The sequence below is a fragment of the Triticum urartu genome, chromosome 5, assembly GCF_003073215.2.
Source record: "Triticum urartu cultivar G1812 chromosome 5, Tu2.1, whole genome shotgun sequence".
Classification (NCBI taxonomy): domain Eukaryota; kingdom Viridiplantae; phylum Streptophyta; class Magnoliopsida; order Poales; family Poaceae; genus Triticum; species Triticum urartu.
Genome location: NC_053026.1, coordinates 555,956,471 through 555,970,273, shown reverse-complemented (window position 1 = coordinate 555,970,273; position 13,803 = coordinate 555,956,471). Strand labels below are relative to the sequence as shown.

The 13,803-nt window shown below is 47.9% G+C and overlaps 1 protein-coding gene across 1 annotated transcript; it reads right to left on the bottom strand.

Moving 5' to 3' along the window:
* Positions 1 to 8,334: 8,334 nt before the first annotated feature.
* On the bottom strand, positions 8,335 to 13,593 carry LOC125510662. Its single transcript, XM_048675905.1, has 4 exons — positions 13,109 to 13,593; positions 12,056 to 12,274; positions 11,209 to 11,935; positions 8,335 to 10,475 (listed from the first exon to the last, which is right to left on the bottom strand). Exons 2-4 carry the CDS (start codon positions 12,260 to 12,262, stop codon positions 8,578 to 8,580), a joined length of 2,832 nt encoding a protein of 943 aa, XP_048531862.1. The 5' UTR covers positions 12,263 to 12,274; positions 13,109 to 13,593; the 3' UTR covers positions 8,335 to 8,577.
* Between the last annotated feature and the right edge of the window lie 210 nt (positions 13,594 to 13,803).

The window sequence follows — 13,803 nt, the reverse complement described above, 5'->3', positions numbered from 1 at the left end:
CAAGCTTGTAGCTTTGCATATCATTAACATCATAGATATTCAAAGAATTCATACTAAAAACATTGCAATCATGTTCATCATTCATGCTAATCATTTTATTAAATTCTTCTTCTATCAATTGAGCACAATTTTCCGAACCATCATTTTCAAGAAAGATATTATAAAGATGATCAATAATATGATGCAACCTCAATTCCATTTTTTTGTAGTTTTCTTTTATAAACCAAACTAGTGATAAAACAAGAAACTAAAAGATTCGATTGCAAGATCTAAATATATACTTTCATGCACTCACCTCCCCAGCAACGGCGCCAGAAAAGAGCTTGATTTCTACTACACAACTTGTTCTTGTAGACTTGTGTTGGGCCTCCAAGCGCAGAGTTTTGTAGGACAGTAGCAATTTTCCCTCAAGTGGATGACCTAAGGTTTATCAATCCGTGGGAGGCGTAGGGTGAAGATGGTCTCTCTCAAATAACCCTGCAACCAAATACAAGAAATTTGGTGTGTCCCCAACACACCCAATACAATGGCAAATTGTATATGTGCACTAGTTCGGCGAAGAGATGGTGATAAAAGTGTAATATTGATGGTAGAAATATATTTTTATAATATAAATAAATAAAAACAGCAAGGTAGCAAATAGTAAACGGGCACAAAAACGGTATTGCAATGCTTGAAAACAAGGCCTAGGGTTCGTACTTTCACTAGTGCATTCTCTCAACAGTGCTATTATAATTGGATCATATAACCGTCCCTCAACGTGCAACGAAGAATCACTCCAAAGTTCCTATCTAGCGGATAACATAAGACAAAATTGTTTGTAGGGTACGAAACCACCTCAAAGCTATTCTTTCCGATCAATCTATCCTAGAGTTCGTACTAAAATAACACGAAGCTATTATTTCCGATCGATCTAACCAAGAGTTCGTACTAAAATAACACCAAAGCAAATTCAGATTCATAATATTCAATCCAACACAAAGAACTTCAAAGAGTGCCCCAAGATTTCTACCGAAGAAACAAAGACAAGAACATGCATCAACCCCTATGCATAGATTACCCCAATGTCACCTCGGGAATCAGTGAGTTGAGTGCCAAAACATATATCAAGTGAATCAATACAATACCCCATTGTCACCGCGAGTATTCAGTTGCAAGACATATATCAAGTGTTCTCAAATCCATTAAAGTATTCAATCCGATAACAACGAAATCTCAAAGGGAAAAACTCAATTCATCAGAACAAGATAGAGAGGGTAAAACACCATATGATCCGACTATAATAACAAAGCTCGCGATACATCAAGCTCGTGACATCTCAAGAACACGAGAGAGAGAGAGAGAGAGATTAAACACATAGTTACTGGTACAAACCCTCAGCCCTGAGGGTGGACTAATCCCTCCCAATGTTTTTGGGTCGATGAGTCGACGGGTCGCTCGGAGGGGGTGACTCTAGACTAGTCGTGACTAGTCTAGACTCGCGGTCGACGAGTCGACATGGTGACGAGTCGACGTGAGTTAAGCAGAAGGCAGTCAGGGGAGGAGCACAAGTGCACAACAGCATTAGTAACCAGGGGAGGAGCACACCACCAGCAGCAGTAACCAGGGCCAACTAAGAGATGGGCCACTAGTTATGCACTTCCCTGTGGCCCAAAAGCCCATCTAGTAGCTATATACTCCTTCCGTGACCTAATCCACCATCCACACTCCCTCCTCCCTCACCACAACCGCCACACATTCTGCAGCCACTCTCTTGCCACCAGTCCACCACTCCTCCTCCCAACGATGGATCCCTCAACTCCCCTGCAGCAGCTCCCTTGCCACCGCTCCTCCTCCCAGCCCGCTCCTCTTGCCACTGCAGCTTCAGCAGCAGTGGCGGCCAGCCCTGCAGCGGGGGTGCAGAAGCAGCAGCAACGGCGAGGCAGCACAGTAGCAGCATCAGCAGGCGGCGGGAGAGTGCTCCAAATCCAGCGCTACCTCGAGTCGTTCGACCCAAAAACCGCGACTAGTCGTGACTAGTCGAGGCTAGTCGCTCGACTCATCCCAGGAGTCGAGTCGAGAGGCTGAGTCGGCCCTGGAACTGCGACTCGTCGACTAGTCGATGACTAGTCGCGACTAGTCGAGCGACTCGAAGTCCATGCTCCCTCCTCATCGTGGTGGTCGCCGGGATGATGAAGATGGCCACCGAAGATGATTCCCCCCTCCGGCAGGGTGCCGGAACAGGGTCTAGATTGGTTTTTGGTGGCTACAGAGGTCTGCGGCGGCGGAACTTCTGATCTAGGTTAACCCCGAGGGTTTCTGAAATTTTTGGGAATTTATAGGGTAAAGAGGGGGTGCGGGAGGCCACTGAGGTAGGCGCACCCTGGTGGGTTGTGCCCCCCTCGGGGCACCCCTCAGGTGCTGCTCTGGCCTATTGGTGGTCTTCTGGTCCATAAAAGATCCACAAAAAGTTTCGCGGTGTTTGGACTCCGTTTGATATTGATTTTCTGCGATGTAAAAAACATGCAAAAAACAGCAACTGGCACTTGGCACTATGCCAATAGGTTAGTCCCAAAAATGATATAAAATGACTATAAAATGATTATAAAACATCCAAGAATGATAATATAACAGCATGGAACAATCAAAAATTATAGATACGTTGGAGACGTATCACGGGTGAACTGCTTCCATCCGTTCTTCGCGCACGGATGGAAGCAGTTCACCCGCTCTCATGAACTTCAGCTCGGGGACGTCCTCGTTTTAAGCTACGACACCAGTCGTTCAGCACTCGGACCGGAAGATCCTCGACCATCGACCCCTCGACCCTTGACCCCTCGACTCCTTGGCGACCCTCGACCCCTCGGCGATGAGGATTTAAAGCCAAGTTTTGAAACTTCAAACAACTAAACTGACAAAAAATCAGGGCGTATAAAGAGAAACAAAAGACGAAATAGTACATAGTGAGAGGTTGTGCAACTAGGATGATTTTTCTGTACCAGCTTTTTTAATGAATTGGAGACGATGATGGCGAAGAAGTCGAAAGACAACAATGGCTTTCGAGTTCTTCACCATCATCCTCTCAAATTCGTTAAAAAAGCTGTTACAGAATGTCATCCTAGTTGCACAACCTCTCACTACGTATTATTTCGTCTTTGGTTTCTCTTTCTACGCTTTGATTTTTGTCATGAGTCGGTTTGGGTGTTTCAAGTTTCAACACTTGGCTTTTAATCCTCGGCGATCATCGACCCCTCGACTCCTCGGCAACCCTCGACCCCTTGCCCCTTGACCACTCGACCCCTCGGTGACCCTCGACCCTTGACCCCTCGGCGACCCTTGACCCCTGATCCCTCGGCGGCCCTCGACCCCTGACCCCTCGGCAATCCTCGACCATCGACCCTCGACCCCTCGGCGGTCCTGTCGAACACCTTCACTGTGAGCATGGTGCGGCTGTTGTCATAGCTTAAGATGCAGACGTGCCCGAGCTAAAGGTCATCAGCGTGGGCGAACTGCTTCCATCCGTTCTTCGACGGATGGAAGCAGTTCACCCACTCTCATGACCTTCAGCTCGGGGACGTCCTCGTCTTAAGCTACGACACCAATCGGTTAGCACTCGGACCAGAAGATCCTCGACCATCGACCCCTCGCCCCTCAATCCTCGACCCTCTGCCCCGACCCTCGACCCCTTGGCGACCGGCGATCCTCGACCCGGTTCTGTCAGCGCTGACGCACCCCTAACCTCCTCTTCTTCCTCTTCTTCTTCTTGTTCTTCTTGTTCTTCTTCCTCTTCTTCTTCTTATTTTCTTTTTTTCATCTTTCTTCTTAACTAAACCTAAACTAAACTAAACACAAACCTAAACCTAAAAAATAGAAGAAAAAACCTAATCTAAACCTAAGATGCACTAACTAAACCTAAAAAACAGAAAGAAAAAAACCTAATCTAAACCTAAACTACACTAACTACACTAAGTAAACCTAGAAAACAAAAAAACCTAAACTCCTCTTCTTGTTCTTGTTCTTCTTATTCTTCTTCTTCTTCTTTTGTTAAAACTAAACTAAAACTAAAATAAACTAAACTAAACATAAACATAAACTAAACATAAACCTAAACTAAACTTCTATTCCTCCCTCTTTTCTTCTTCTTCTTCTTCTTCTTCTTCTTCTTCTTTTTCTCATCTTCTTCTTTCTTTCTTTCTTCTTCTTCTTCTTCTTCTTCTTCTTCTTCTCCTCCTCCTCCTCCTCCTCTTCCTCCCTCCTCCACCTCTTTTTCTTCTTCTTCTACACTAAAACTAAAACTAAACTAAAATAAACTAAACTAAAACATAAATCTAAAAGTAAAATTAAGAAAACAGAAAAAAAAGGGCGAGGAGCTCATCGCAGGGGAGGGAGCGGCGCAGTGGAGTAGCTCCGCCGCAAGGGAGGGGGCGGCGTCGCGGCCTGCCGGGGCGGCGGGACGGCCACCGCATGGGAGGGGCGTGGTGGCCGCGGGAGGAGGGGCGGCCCGGTGGAGGGGGGTCGGGCAGTCGTAGGGGAGGGGGGCGGGGCGGCAGGGGCGCAGTGGGGGAGGGGCGGGGCAGCGGGATGACCGCGGGGTGGTGGGGCGACGTGGACCGGGAGGCGGAGGTGTGGTGGCCGGCGGTGGTTTGGGTTGGGTGCACGCGGGAGGTCGGGGAGGGAGAGCGAGAGGAGGAGGCGGGACAACCGTTACATACTCAATTCTTTGCCGTCCGCCAGCAAACGACAACTATTTTTTGTCGTCCGCTGGCAGAAGGCAAAGAGGTGGGGCTGGTGGGCCGCTAGGATTTGGGCCTCCACTGTACCCCACCCACCTCTTTGTCGTCTGCTAGCGAACGGCAAAAAATCTTTGTCGTCGGCCAGTTCTTTGTCGTCTGTTTTTTAGAAGCAGACGGCAAAGGCCTTTTTTGCCGTCCGCTAGCAGACGGCAAAGATCTGAGTGATGAAAAATTCTCTGTTTCTAGTAGTGTAACCAGAGAGTCCAATTCTTCCTACGACATCCTTCTTCTATAGGCCAGGCGCCATTATAGAAAAGATTGAACACATTTTTCCACATCCGAAAGCGCCGGCGAAAATTGTCCGCAAATGAGGTATCAGTGGAAAAGTAGTCGTCCATCAACATCAAATGCCCCGTGTGCCCTGTTCTGATAAAGCACTCAACGGCCCTTGATCGATCCCTTAAAATTGAGAACATGCTCTTTCGCACGCTTCGCGTCTGCAAGGGACGCCTGCATCATCCACATAATTCTCGTTGCCAGACGTCTCAACGTAGTTGTCATGCAGGTACTCCAGGACCGAATCCATTGCTTCAAAGAAGGGAGAAAAACATGACGAAAGATCAACATGAGCATTCCACCAAACACTTGCAGGGCGAGGTGACGCCAACAGATGGCATCCACAGGGGCGGATGGTACCTATGTGGCAGGAGGACATGAGGTGAAACGGTGGCATAGACAAAGCGGTGTGGGACGGGGTGAAACGATGGAGGTCGTGGAGGTTTGGCAAGGTCTTGACAGACGGCCGGGGTGGTACAACGTCAGTGTCGGCCAAGGAAAAAGCATATGGAAAGCAAGAAGGAAGGGACGGAGGCACGGCCTCGGGTGTGATTTTGGGTGGGTCAAGGATGTCGGAGTCCTACGTAACGGACGACTGAACTCCTGCAAAGGGCCTCTGATTTGTGCCAGGCTCGTGGGATTTTGGACAACCAAACGATTCCACAGACAATACGGCGTCGAATAGCAAACTATCGTCATATCAGCTGGGCCGCAATTGCAATTTGAACCCTGTTTGGATCCCTAAGTTAGGGTTAGTTTTAGTTAGTTGGGGCTCAAATAACCCAAACGTATCCAAACATGATGGGTTAGTTTGGATTAGTTGGATCTAACCCACCCAAAAAACTAGCCCACACTAGAGGAGCTTATTTGGGTTAGTTCTCCTGGACCCACTAAAAATTAGTAAAAAAAAGTTACCCCTCCCATTCAAACACGGTCCAAAGTAGTCAAATGATTGAGAAAGAATATTTATTATCAATCTAACCCTACCATCCAAACAGCTATTTGGTTAGAGTTAGTTTAGGGTTAGTCAAAGTTTAAAATCGCGGGCGAAATCTAAGCGTTCGCGCCCTATCGCGGATCTGGAACCACCCCGTGATTTGTTGCCTTCCCAAAATCGCGGGAGATCGCGTCGCTATCACGGGCGATTGCGCCGTTTCTTCCTTAACTGTCATGGCAAAAATTCTGGCCGTGATTCGCTCTCGCCCACGATCTTAAACTTTAGGGTAATAGTTAAAATCTAACTCTAACCTTTAACCTCTAACTGAGTTAGAGTATCCAAACAGGGCCGAAGGCTGGCGCGGCTAAACTAAGTGGGCAATCCACGTGAAAGGCACAGCTGCCCTAGAAAGAGATGCGACGTGGTCTTCCTCTTTGAATTTCAATTCAAAAGGAAGGATCCGGTTGTCCCTTCCACGCAGCCGCTGCGCGTTGATGTGAAGGCACTCGCAGTACTTGGGCACGCACCCACTGACACTGACGCTGGTTTATTGACATCTCAGGCATCCATTCATATAACCCCCCAAACGAAGCGAAGGACGGCCATTCTGCAAGGACGACGACACCGTTATACCGCTTACCACGGAGCTGCTCCTCATCACGTCTCCTTAACGCGATTCCGACAGTCAGATTTGAATCCGTGCACGCTACGAGTGCAGAGCTAGGCGAAATGTGGACACGCCTCACGTGCCCGTCATTCCCCACCCTGCAACAGCAGGACACCCCTCACGTGCATCTCATACCGGCGTCCACATTTTATAATAATATATAATAATACAGCTATACGAGACATACACGCGAATACGTATAGTACCAAAGTAGTCCAGTGTACAGTACCGTAGGAGTAGAGCATACAGTGCAGGAGGCCATGCCTGGCACTGTAGAAAGCAGACACGGGCACACGCGGATTTAAATGGCGGCACTGTGCAGGCTGGGCGAGGCCGAGCACAAGGCATTGGTGAGCGCAGTATCAGCAGCAGTGCTACTCATACATACGTGGGTATGGCCACCGCGGCGTCGCAGTCCAACAGAAGAGAGGGCAGGCAGGCAGGAAGGATCCCCCTGTTTATGGCGCGTCCCGATCCCCGGCGGGGCCCGCCCAGCAGTGTCTGAGTCAAGCGTCCGCGCGAGCGAGCGGGTATGTCTGCGGCTGTATTGATATCCACTCCTATAATCTGGCGCTGGCGGGGCAGGGTGGCACTCCACTGCCGCGCGCTGCCTGTGAACGATGAAAGCAACCCACGCTTTCGGTTCGGAACCCCGGCGGGGCCCGCCCCAGATGCTCTCCCTCGCTCCCCCCACGACCGTGGGATCCGGGTTTGTCCTCGTGCTTGGGGTTGGGCCATGGGACAGAGAGAGAACTGAGCACTAAAGATACTCTCCTTTTTTGCTCAAACTAAAGTGGCAATGTTTCATCGCAATAAATAGCGGCAATATCATCTGGCACTGCAATATCATGTGCCTAAGAACAAGTACAATAAAGTGACATGGCAGGCTATAAAAACTAAAATATTATATCTTTACTTAGTTGGAAGAGAGGAGGAAAGCGGGATGTATAATAAGAGCCGCTTGTAACACAAGACCTAAGACATTTTGTGAGATTGTAAATGTGGGCCAGCTGTCAGTAAATCTCCGCTCTTAAATACAAAATGTTTTGGCAGTTTAATTTAAACTATCAAAACATCTTATATTTAAGAACAGAGGGAGTAAGTACATATTTAAAGCTTACTATTGTACAAGCCGACTACTCCCTCCGTCTCAAAGGAGTATAAAAGCGTTTTTGGCACTATAAACACTCTAATATTATAGGACGGAGGGAGTATTATGTTGGCTCTAAATGACATGACAATTCCTTATAGTCGACTGTTGGTTGTATTATTAACCATGCTCTTATTGCGGTTTTCTTTTACAGACATGCTCTTATTGTGTTGGCAGATGCTAGCATACCACATGGTGGTGTTTAAAAGCGCAAAAATAAATAAATAGGCAGTGTTTGCACAGCAACCAGGTCCAGGTGCGCCCATAAAAACAAGCATCCAGGACTTTACTTCAGGCAGCAAGAGCCATGAAAATATTGATATCGGCCGTGTACTCAATGCAGGCAACCACATTATCGTGCAGGTGCAGCCCCACCACATCAGCTCCAGCCTCCGAACCCATCAAACCCATCAGCGCCACGGCGACAATTCGATCTCGCTGCCCACAACACATGAGCGAGCTAACACTAATCACATTTCAGGTAAAAAAAGAAAAACATCTCCTAGCATAACGTACTGAAGAAAAAAGGACAAACAAACCAGAATCCTCGTCTATACCCCTTCAAAGATGAACAAGTTTACGCACCAATGTCTCATCATCAACTACTTCGTCTAAGAATGTATCGATAAATTGTACCCCAACGAATTTCTACCCAAAAGAGCACGGGAGGCCGTCCAAATTGGCCAACCAAGTATGTACACTTTTACACCCAGTCCAGCTACAACACATTTCAGGGTGATCGCCGACTCACCGCAATTGCGCCACCAATGCTTGTTCAGGATGCGGCGGCGATGGTGATACCCGACGGGCATCTCGTCCTGCGACACCGCCTCGTCGTTCTTCCCCACCCGATCATGCCAATGTTGCTTTCACCTTCTATGCCCGCGTCGTCAGGTTTCGCGGGCGGGCTCACCTGGACCTCTTCTTCTTCTACGCTGACCTGGACCTCCTCTTCTACGGCGTCCAGCACCCTTTTCTTGGGTTTCTTGTTACCCCTCGTACGCCTTCGCCTAGTTAAGCTCGACTCCCAGGATCCACCAGTCGTCTGAACCAGCCCCTCCAGGAGCTGAATGTCTTCGATGATCTCAGGCCGGCACAGCGACGAGATGCTAGGCAGGATGTCTTTCTGGAAGTCACGCTTCTGCCGACGCTTCCTTTGCTGGCCTCTCTTCGGCTTCATCAGGAGGTTCACCGGTGAGACAGTATGCTCATCACTTGTTGTTATCGCAGGCGCCGGTGGCCTGCTGCACAACTCATCAGTCTTGATGTCTTCAAGCTTCAGTGTCAGCGATTCGAATGAATCTGGATCATCATCACTGGAATTATTGGCACAGCCTTGGACCTCCCCTTGCCCGGCATGGTAGTCGGTGCTTGATATGGCGACCTCTGCAAACCACTGCAACATATCATCAGGTGTCTCTGCAGTGGCTGGCACATCCCTCGACAACACAAGAATGCTCTCTGCTGCAGCTGTAGCAGCATCATCATCTTCGCAAGCTGGCACTTCTAAATCAATCAGAAACTTAGGCTTTGCATGGTTGTTCTGTAAGGATGTCACATGGCAATCACTTGACACTACAGATGACTCTGAGTTATCTTCATTTGGTGCATCTTCATTCAGATCAATAAAATTCCAGACGGCAGCACCACTCTTATTGGTGACACCCTCAGCAGCTTGCCCATCTCTAGGCATGGGTTTCTGGCATGAAAGGGGTAAACATGCAGCACTCTCTTGAGTTCTAGCGCCGATCTTGTCACAAGACCTATCCTTCTTAGTTCCACAACCTACAGACGTCGAAGCAGAATCTGGCAAATTGCATAGAGCCAGAGCTGCTCCCGTTATATCTTCATTAATGTTAATCAGCGCTGCAGTCCCATAAGAATGTTCAGACACCTTCCTTGGCTCCTCCAAACCTGTGGAATCAGCACATGAAGCTTTCTTACTGAGCCAAGAAATCCCAGATACTGATCCCTCAACTTTGATATGCTGTAAACCACCTACACACACCCCTTCTTGCTCTACAACGATATCTTCTTGACCATCAGACAATGCTTCATTCAAATTAAAGTTCTTTCTGCCCTTGCCATTTGCAAAATCAGGATCTTCATGACAGTGCCGTGTTGGGTGTCCAAACATCAGCTTGTTGTTTTGCTCCAAGTCACTTGGAATTCTTGTCTGATGCCGTGGTTGTGATGCAGACAATGAATCAAGTGGAACGTCAGAATAGCTGCCATCTGAGTTATTGATTTTTTTCAGATTACATGATGGGGTTCCAATGCTTTGGTTCGCAGCAGTGAAGCATGCATATGAATTGACAGTTGAAGATCCATTGAAACTTGGAAATGACTGGACATCAGCACTGATGTTATAGCTCCTTGGGTCTACTATGCAAGAACCAACACGAGAGGCAGCAGAAGGTTGGTCCATGTGCAGAGAAGTGACTGGAGCAACAAGTGTGCTACTTGTATAGCGTAGATGGTCATGTCCAGGAAGATTATTGATAGCATAGGCTTCCAAAGGACTTCCTGAAAACCATCCGGGTGAACTATTCGGACATTGGTAAATAAACTTGTTACTGCTTGCAGATCCCCTGTCAGCAGCACTGAACATTTTTTGTGGATCCATGCCACTGCATCTGGGTGCAAGAAAACCTGTGCTGCTGGCACGTTTCCCTGAAGAATTGGAACAAAATAGAATGATTATTACAATGGATCAAGTCAACTGTAAGTACCTAGCAATAAAATAGAATGCAGCACAATAATAAACAGTATGGTACACCCACCACCCAGAAAAGACATAAACTGCACTTAAACACATAACACACACATCAGTGCTTTACTTTAGATTATTACAGACCAACAGATTGATTCTGTACAATAGTTACAAAACTAATCTGCAACAAAACATAAACCAGGATTATAATGGTACGTCACGCCTTACAGGACACAACACTTATCCATTGGTAACCCCCCACCCACACACACACAAACTCAAAGGCTATGAAAGGGTTCGTGGCTTCACACCACAATTAAGTGCAGCACCAAAAAAAGAAAGAGAATTCAAAAGAATGCGCGGGAAACCTGATAGTCAAACATGCATAGTTAAGTAAATGTAGTTCTGCATGTAACAAATAAAATTAGCACGCACTATTGGGCTAGTTCAAATATATTATCAACTATAGTTAGTATGAATATTGTAAATTCACTTCACCCTACAGGCCTACATGTTATGTTACGTGGCAGCCCCATTTCTTTCAAATTTTCAGCGAACCCGTACCCATAGTGTTGAGTTGATTTGTGGTCCACTAATATGGTAAATATGCCAAGATATTCACAATGCAAATATAGAAAGAACTAGCATAACCAGAAAAAAGAATACTAAAGCACAATGGAGCTAACTGTTTACCTTTGTCGATCAGTGGTTTCTCCTCCTGTTTTATCCTGGAACTTGCATCAAAGAAATTAGAGCTTGTGGCTTCATTAATACGCTTGTCCTTGGAATATTCTTTATTGAAACTGCAGTTAGTTGTGCTTGATCTCCATGGAGACTGCTGCCAAGAGTTCTCCAGGGCATATGAAGGACCTCCCGATACTGTCCCATTTGTTCTGGCCATATATGGGCCCAGAGTTGGCTTATTCAGGTCAGCAACATTGTGATTGTGGCCTACAAGATTACCTGTACTCGGCGGAAAGGAGGTTGCACTATTATGACCGAACCTCCCCAAGCCTTCCGCCCTAGCTAATGCGACACCGGCATCTTTCGGATGTTTTGTATCCGATGATACACCAAGGAAATCTATAGGCTTACTGTCTGATGCATGGTCATCTTCAAAACAATGATCAGCTCGGAGCTCAAGGTCAAACCTGCCTTGTTTGGTGGGTAGAGCAGCATCACTTGAGGGAAATCCATTTGGCGAGGACTGGACACTGCCCTCCCTGGGGAACTTGGACGACTGGCTTTTCTCATTGTTCACAGCAGCAGCACCAATCATGTTTGCACCATGCAGTGGAATTTGTGACGGTGAATCTCTGTGCGATGCATCTTCCAGTGTTGAGCATTCATGCATTTCTCTGCTCTGATGCTGCTTCATCAGGTCTCTCTGTACTCTGTAAACCCGATGCAATTCGTACACCTGGAGACAGCAAGAGGGTTGTTGTCAAGCCAAGCCAAGAAATACAGAAGATATCAAGGGGGAACTGAAATCATCTCTAAGTGTTGCCGCATCGACGTTTACGTCATCGCGGACGCGCACCTGCTGTCTAAACACAGCTTCATGCGCCAGCATTGTGCGCCTGAACATTTCTTTATCATACTCCGAATAACCGACCGCCTCCGCCGTCACGAAGCCATTTGATGTCTCCTCCTCGTATGGAAACCTCCAGCCATTCGCGCTTGCGTGGAGATCCCCCATGGCGCAATGCCCAGGATTGTAGCCTTCAACCTCCACCTTTGCCCCCATTGCTGTTCCAACCTGCTCAACAGGACATTGAATCAAAGGTGAATTACATTACATTACACACATAAAGCAGCAGAAGAAGAAAGAAATGATAACGCCTTTGTCCAGAACCAGCGTCAGTTACGCGAAAAGACAAACACGCATTATTCATCGCTTTGACAAACAAAGAGCAGAAGAAAAGGCGATGACTGATGAGCGACCGGCCCTTTTTTCCTGGTATAAAGTGAGCAATGATGGTGGTCGAGCCTACACGCAGAGGATGACGAAAAGCTCAAGCGAACTGATCATGCAGATTTATTCGTTAGCAAGTGGTGATAATTCAGGGATAATTGGCAGATTTTAAGCGGGTATTATCCCAAGAAACAAGGGAAATAATAATAATAAAGAGAAATAAAGGAGATATTATTATCCCCTGGCTGTTTGGACGTCAACTTGTAGGGAAGGGGGGAAAGAATAAAGGAGACGAGACAAGTCAACCCTCCACAGTCCAGCCATGTCGATTCTAGTACCAAATCCTAGTAGTACTACCAAGAACCGATTCATTCACGAGAAGTACTGTACAAATCATCAGCGGCAGCAGCAGACGCGGATTACGAAGAAAAAGACTAACAATACTGGACAGATGCAATCATCGCTCAACCGCTCGCCGCCGGCGTGTCCGACCGAGGAAATTTCTTCGAGACAAGAAGCAAATCGAAGGGCGACTCAATTACGAGAAGGGAGACCTTTTCTCCACGAGATTTTTACCAAAACAGGCAACGGAGGAAGCCATTAAAGACCCGGGAAATGGACGGCAAAGATGGCATCTTTCCTGCAACAACCCAAGCCGAAATTAACTCGAGACTTTACCTCGGCCTCAGAGATTCTTCCTGGCACCGAACCGCGGCAGACAGGAACCGGCGGCCCGCCGAGCTGCGAGCATGGGCCGGAGACGCGGGGAGCACGGCGGGCTCTCCTCCCACTCCCCGGACTCCCACCGCGCAAGAACCCAGGAGGAGGAGGAGGAAGCGGCGAGCAATGAAGGAATTCTCCGGCGGATTCCACGGCGGAGACGCTCGGAATCGCGGCGTATCTGGGCGGGGCGGGACCCGGATTGGATGGGCCAGGGAGGGAGGGAGGAGGGGGAGAAGGGTCGGAACTGGTGGGTTCTTGTCTTGGGCGAACCCCCGGACGGACCGAATGGCTGCGCTCTGCACTCCTCTCCTCTTCTTCCCCTGATATGTTTGCTTTTGGATGGATCGGAATCGGATGGGCTTTGTTGTGTTCGGTCCGGTCATGTGCGCGCTGCCATGCGGGCCCGACCCCCCCTCTCTCTGGATGGATGGAAATATGGAATGGAACCACCTTCTTCTCCCCTCTAAACTAGTGCAAAGGACAGCAGATTTGTTGACATCTCGGTTGGTCTTTCTCTTTTATTCCCCCTCTCTCTCCTCGTGATGCTGCTTCCTTCATCCCACCTAATCTCTCTCCCTCCCTCTCTCTCCTATCAAAAATATACACTATCTTTCTCTCTCATCTCAGAAAAAGATCTCTCTGTCTCTGTC

What these genes read in the sequence shown, in the direction of transcription:
- LOC125510662 (XM_048675905.1), bottom strand. Translation starts at nt 12,262, where the DNA reads ATGGGGGCAAAGGTGGAGGTTGAAGGCTACAATCCTGGGCATTGCGCC. An exon ending in AAGCTGTGTTTAGACAGCAG is followed by an intron (nt 11,936 to 12,055) that starts GTGCGCGTCCGC and finishes TGCTGTCTCCAG; the next exon opens with GTGTACGAATTGCATCGGGT. An exon ending in GAAACCACTGATCGACAAAG is followed by an intron (nt 10,476 to 11,208) that starts GTAAACAGTTAG and finishes CCAATTCTTCAG; the next exon opens with GGAAACGTGCCAGCAGCACA.